Here is a 6,000-nt window from a genome sequence, read left to right on the forward strand (position 1 = left end):
CAGCCTTTGTACACCACAGTTCCTGTACCCTAGCATCCTTTCCCTGTCTCATTGGAACGTACCTATGCAGAACTCCACGCAAAAATCCCCTAAACATTTGCCACATTTCTTCCATACATTTCTCGGAGAACATCTGTTCCCAATTTATGCTTCCAAGTTCCTGCCTCATATTTCCCCTTACTCCAATGAATGGCAATAAAATATTAAATTACAAATTATTACATTAAAAAAGTGATTATTGCATAATCATTAATAATTCATTAACAAACTCATGGCATTAAAATCACTTTAAAATGTGTCATGAATACTATAAGACCATAAAATATAAGAGCAGAAATAGGCCATTTGGCCCATCGTCTGGTCTGCTATTAATTATGGTTGACTTATTATCCTTGTCAACCCCATTCTCCTGCCTTTCCCCGTAACCTTTGACAGCCTGTCAGATCAGGAAACTATCAACTGCTTTAAGTATACTCAGTGGCGTGGCCTTCACAGCCATCTATGGTGATGAATTCCACAGATTTACCATTCCCTGGCTAAAAAAATTCCTCCTCATCTCTGTTCTAAATGGACTTCCTTGTATTCTGAGTCTGTGCCCTCTGGACTTGGATTCCCTCACTATAGGAAGCATCCTCTCCACACCCATTATCTCTCAGCATTTCAATAGTCGATGGGCGGTACAGAAGTCTAGAAGGAAAATGGCACTCCATTTTGAACATCATCCCCATTCTCAAAATATTTCAAAATATTTTTTTATTTTTCTAATATAAACTGGAAGTCTAATTTCTCAGAAGAGCACAGCAATAGATGTGGTGCTGATAATTGCTGGACGTGAATGAATTATTTTCTCCTTGCAGCCGGGAACATTGTGTTGGCTTCAGGCAAATCCGGAACACGGGCAGGAAAGTGGCACACTCTCACTCTCAGGATTCAGGTACGCCTCCCATCCTTGATGTTCAAGTGGTTTGCCCTTTCTATTGTTTTATGTCAGTTACATAATTCTAAATTTTAATTATTTTTCAAGCTAAACGGGAATCCAGGACAATACTCAGAGTCTAGTCTCGCTGGTATTTTGATTACTTACAAAATTCTTTTAACTGCTAGTGAAGGCACCATGGTAGTGTAGCAGTTAACACAGCACTATTACAACTCAGGGCTTCCGAGTTCTGTTCCAGTATCTTCTGTAACAAAGTTGCTACATCCTTCCCGTGAGTGTGTGGGTTCTCTCCAGGTGCTCCGGTTCTCTCCCACTGTCCAAAGCCATACCAGTCAGTAAGTTAACTGGTCGTTGTAAACTGTCCCGTGATTAGGGTAGGGTTAAAAGGGTGGCTGGTGGGATTCATTGGGCTGAAAGGGTCTGTTCCACACTACATCTCTAAACAGAATAAAATCAGCAATGAATGGGAAAAACGCCTTGTAATGTCTGCAGAATCTGACCTTCAGTAACCTGATGGCAATGTGCTTGGGATTCTGATCTTGGAGGAGATAGAAACTGGCATTCTAGGCTCAATCAATAGATATGATAAGCTCTAATAATTACTTCCCTACTTATTAACTAAGATAGTATGATCTGATACCACAAGACCGTAAGACATGGCAGCAGAATTTAGCCATCGTCCATTGAATCTGCTCCTGATATGGGTGTGAGGAAGAAGGAGGGATGTGGACATGGTGAGGGTAGGAGGGTAGTGTTTGGGTTATTTTGATTTTCAATTGGGCTGAATGGCCTGTGCTGTACTGTTCTATGTTCTAAATGTACCCAATGATTGTACCGGGTTATAGTTGCAAATAATACATCAAGTCCTTAACATGTAATCACTTTTCAGAACTGTGCATCAGTGGCAAGGCCAGCTTTCTTTGTCTTGTAGAGGCGGGGCTGCCTACAGCTGAGCTCTTCTCTAAGTCACTTTAGAGATAATTCACCTGTAAGGCTGATAAATTTTCACTGTCAGGGACATTATTACTAATGAACTGAGTGTGTAGAGTCAACTGTAAGGCTGATAAATTTCCACCATCAGGGACTTTATAAGGAATGTTGCACAGGGCCAAATTAACTTACAGTGGCTTGTTCATCAGCCTATGATTGTGCATGTTTTCCATAATTCCTATCACGTGTTTCATTTCTGGCTTGTTGAATTCTGCAGCACTTTCATCGTCTGATTCCCTATTTGCAGAAAGTAAAAGAGAGAGTGTTAAATAAATTAATCTTACTTTATTTGTGATATAATTTCCTTTAATAAAGTACTAAAATCTTTATTTGGGTTTGTTGGTGGAAATGAGTGTTTGCTGCTGCCTTTCCCTTGTTATTCTCTTCAGATCACAGATGTTGTTCATCTTCCAAGAATTTTTTTTTTAACTCTGGCTCTGAAAAGAACAGGGTTTCCCTTCCTCGACCATTGCTGCTGTCCTCACCCACACCTCCTCCATTTCCCAGACATCTGCATTCACTCCACCTTCCCTCTGCCTTCACAGTGATAGAGTTCCTCCTGTCTTTGCCTACCACCCCTGAGACTCGGTATCCAAATCATTATTCTGCGCAACTTCCTCCATCTTGCAACACTTCACCAAATCTGTTGGATCAAATGCTCCCGATGCATCTTGATACTTGGGGGGGCAACTTCATTGAACATCTCCTTTCTACTACCCAAAGCAGAACTTTCCCTTGGCCAACCAGTTTAATTCTGATTCCCATTCCTGTTCTGACATGTCAATCCACAGCCTTCTCTTGTGCCACGATGAGGCCACCTTCAGTTTATAGGAGCAACACCTCATATTCCTTCTGGGTAGCATGAACATGGATTTCTCCTTCTGGTAATCATCTTCCCTCCATCTTCACTCTTCTTCCATTCTCCACTCTGATCTCTTACCTCTTCTCTCCTATCAGACTCCTTCTTCTACAGCCCTTTACCTTTTCTACCTATCACCTCCTAGCTTCTTACTTCACCTCCCACCCACCTGGCTTCATCTATCACCTTCCAGTTTGTCCTCTTTCCCCTCCCCCTGCCTTTATCTGGCGTTTTCCCCCTTCTGGATTAGACAAAAACAAATACTTGAGGTATTTTGCTCTGGTTATAAATTTGCTGTACGTATTGATTTTAATACGCTTTATGAAGAGTCAAAATATTATTGATAGTTAATTGTGTTGCTGAGAACTACTTTAAAGCAGCAATCTATTCATTTTAATTTCATTCCCATTTAGGATGACTTTGCATATGGATTCCTGAATGGCTACCCACTGTGGAAGGATGTCCTTGTAGTTCAACCTCTCAACGGCTGGGCTGCTATTGGAACACGGAGCTTCGAATTGGCTCAGTTTGATAATTTTCACGTACAAGCTGGTTAATCCCAAGTGGATCCATTCCTGTATCTCAAGCACAGTGCCGCATTTCTATGTTTGCAGTCCTGAAGTGCCTCAGAAAGAATATGAGTATTTCTTCCCACTCTGTGCATTCAGACACTGCTGGCAGCATCTTCTCCACCCTCTGATTTCTTTTCAAGTGCCAATGCTGTGGTAATAGCACAAGACTTGCTGCTTCAGTCTAATCGAAAACAACTTATGACATTGCATTTCAAGCAAATGTTTTAATTTCAGTATACAACACACACATCTGTTCCCCCGTGTACCCGGAATGAAATACAACAAGGTGAAAGGTATTGTGTGAGCGTGGGTAAGGTAAACCACCTGCCTCCTTAACTACAATAGCCAGGCTGTTTACCAATCTCCACTGAAATTTCCTTAGGAAAAGTATGTACCAGAAGGGCCAAAGCATTCTGACTACTAATCCTTTTTTTTGAACAAGAATACTTAAAGTTCAAAGTGAATTTATTACCAAAGTACATACAGTACGTGTGTGTGTCTATAAAACCATGAGATTCAGTTTACTGTGGGCACTCTCAATAAACCCAGTAACCATAATGGGAAGCCTACACCGACGGGCAAACAACCAGTGTGTAAAAGACAACCAATTGTGCAAATGCAAAAAGAATGAAAATAAATGAAATAATAATAAATATTAAATATGAAGAGTCCTTGAAAGTGAGTTCATAGGTTCTGGGAACAGTTCCAGTGATCAGCTCTTTGGACTCGCTAACACTGAGTAAGAGGTTAGTGCCATGGCACCACTTGGCCAGATTTTCATTCTCCGTCCTACGTTCATCTGATATCAGTCTCATAAAACTCACCTGCTTCCATGCCAACTGACCAAGGCTAAACCTGACTGTTTGAAACCTTACAATGAAATTTGAACCTCTGCTAAACATTGCATTGGATATTGATGTCATTCCTAAGGTTCTTTTTCTACCTTTTGTAATATTGCATAATTGCAGTCCTGCCCGTGCATACACTCACTAACCATCCATAGATTGCAACACTCCATCTTGCCCTAGCTGCCTTACATGTTCTACCTTCTTTAAACATCGGGGGGGGGGGGAGGGGGCCATGGTAAAGTAGCAGTTATCGTGACGCTGTTACACCTCGGAACATTGGATTTCAGAGTTTAAAACTTCTGTGAGGAGTTTGTACACCCTCCCTGTGAATGAGTGGGTTTACTCCAGGTGCTCTGGTTTCCTCTCACTGTCTTGTAGGATATCCCATGATTAGGCTAGGGTTAAATAGGTGTCTCGCAGGGTGGAACAGCCTATTAGGCTGGAAGGGCCTGTTCCATGCTGTGTCTCTAAATAAATAAAACAAAAAAATAAATAAATTCTACTACAGATGTCTTAGTTCACTTTAGAGATCAGTCCTACAACAGCTGACCTCATTCCTTCCCTTCTCTGTAATCTTACTCAGCCTTGTAATCCTGCAAGTTTAGGCCATAAAACCGCAAGACGCAGGAGCAGGATTAGACCATTTGGGCCATTGAGGTTTCTCTGCAATTCCATCAACCTCAGTCTGCTGCCTTCTTCCCATAACGTCTGATACCCTGACTAATCAAGAGCCTATCAACCATCGCTTTATGTATACTCAGTGACTTGGCCTCGATAGCCTCTGTGTCTGTGAATTCCACAGATAAGAATTCCCTCCTCATCTCTGTTCTAAGTGGATGTCTCTCTATTTTGTGGCTCTGTCTTCTGGGCTTAGACACGCCCACTATAGAAAGCATCCTCTCTATATCCACTCTATCAAGGCCTTTCCATATTCGATAGGTTTCAATGAGATGCTCCTTCATTCTTATAAACTCCAGTGAGTACAGACCCAAAACCATCAAACATTCCTCATACATTAACCCTTGCATTCCTGTGAACCTCCTTTGAATCCTCTCCAATGTCAACACGTCTCAGATAAGGGGCCCAAATCCATTCTCGATACTCCAAATGCGGTCTGACCGATGCCTTATAAAGCCTCAGCCTCACATCCTTGCTTGTTTATTATTACTTCATTGGCAGATGCACCTTCCTGCCAAATCCCAGCGCTCTGGAACTCCTTCCCTAAGTATCTGCTCTGCTGATTGTTATCCTTTTTCAGGAGCTTCCTAAGTGCTGCCTCTCACCCAGATTTCAGTCACATCTTTTGTGCCTCTTATGGAATTATTTGATGAAGCACTGACGATTGTTTTTGTATTTTACCCGATTATTTAATTTGTGCTGTTACTGGTACTTCTACTGAATTGTTACAGGAAACCAGTCAGGAATATTTAGTTGACTTGTTCATGTTACAGAATAACCTTTGGGTTTCTTTTTAATCTGAGTCGTTCTCTAAATCTGATTCATTGTTTTTCTAATGCAATTCTCCAAATAAATAAAATCTTCCTAACATTTTCTTTAAATATTTAAATTTTTGAGTCAATAAAAATGATTTTATTCAACTCCTGTGAAAAAAGTTGCAGGTGTGGTTGTTATCTGATTATATATTTTATCCGTGGTTGTGATGTTAAGATTTGACTTTCTGCTGACCGGACAGAAGGGAAGGGTAGAATTGTCAACAATTCAGTCTGAGATCAAGATTCAAGATGGTTTTATGTCATTTCCAATGCATGAGTGTAAAGGAGAATGAAGTAGTTG

The 6,000-nt window shown here is 41.0% G+C and overlaps 1 protein-coding gene across 4 annotated transcripts in view; it reads left to right on the forward strand.

Moving 5' to 3' along the window:
• The window catches only part of LOC132389958 (galactocerebrosidase-like), a 70,996-nt gene extending 65,231 nt beyond the window's left edge, over window positions 1-5,765 (forward strand). For all 4 annotated transcript variants that reach the window (XM_059962540.1, XM_059962531.1, XM_059962547.1 and 1 more), the window contains 2 exons: window positions 858-934; window positions 3,200-5,765. In XM_059962540.1, the coding sequence (XP_059818523.1) occupies window positions 858-934; window positions 3,200-3,343 (221 nt within the window). In that variant the 3' untranslated portion in view covers window positions 3,344-5,765. The remainder of the gene's footprint in view (window positions 1-857; window positions 935-3,199) is intronic.
• The last annotated feature ends 235 nt before the right edge of the window (window positions 5,766-6,000 follow it).

This window comes from Hypanus sabinus, chromosome 2 (assembly GCF_030144855.1).
Source record: "Hypanus sabinus isolate sHypSab1 chromosome 2, sHypSab1.hap1, whole genome shotgun sequence".
Taxonomy (NCBI): domain Eukaryota; kingdom Metazoa; phylum Chordata; class Chondrichthyes; order Myliobatiformes; family Dasyatidae; genus Hypanus; species Hypanus sabinus.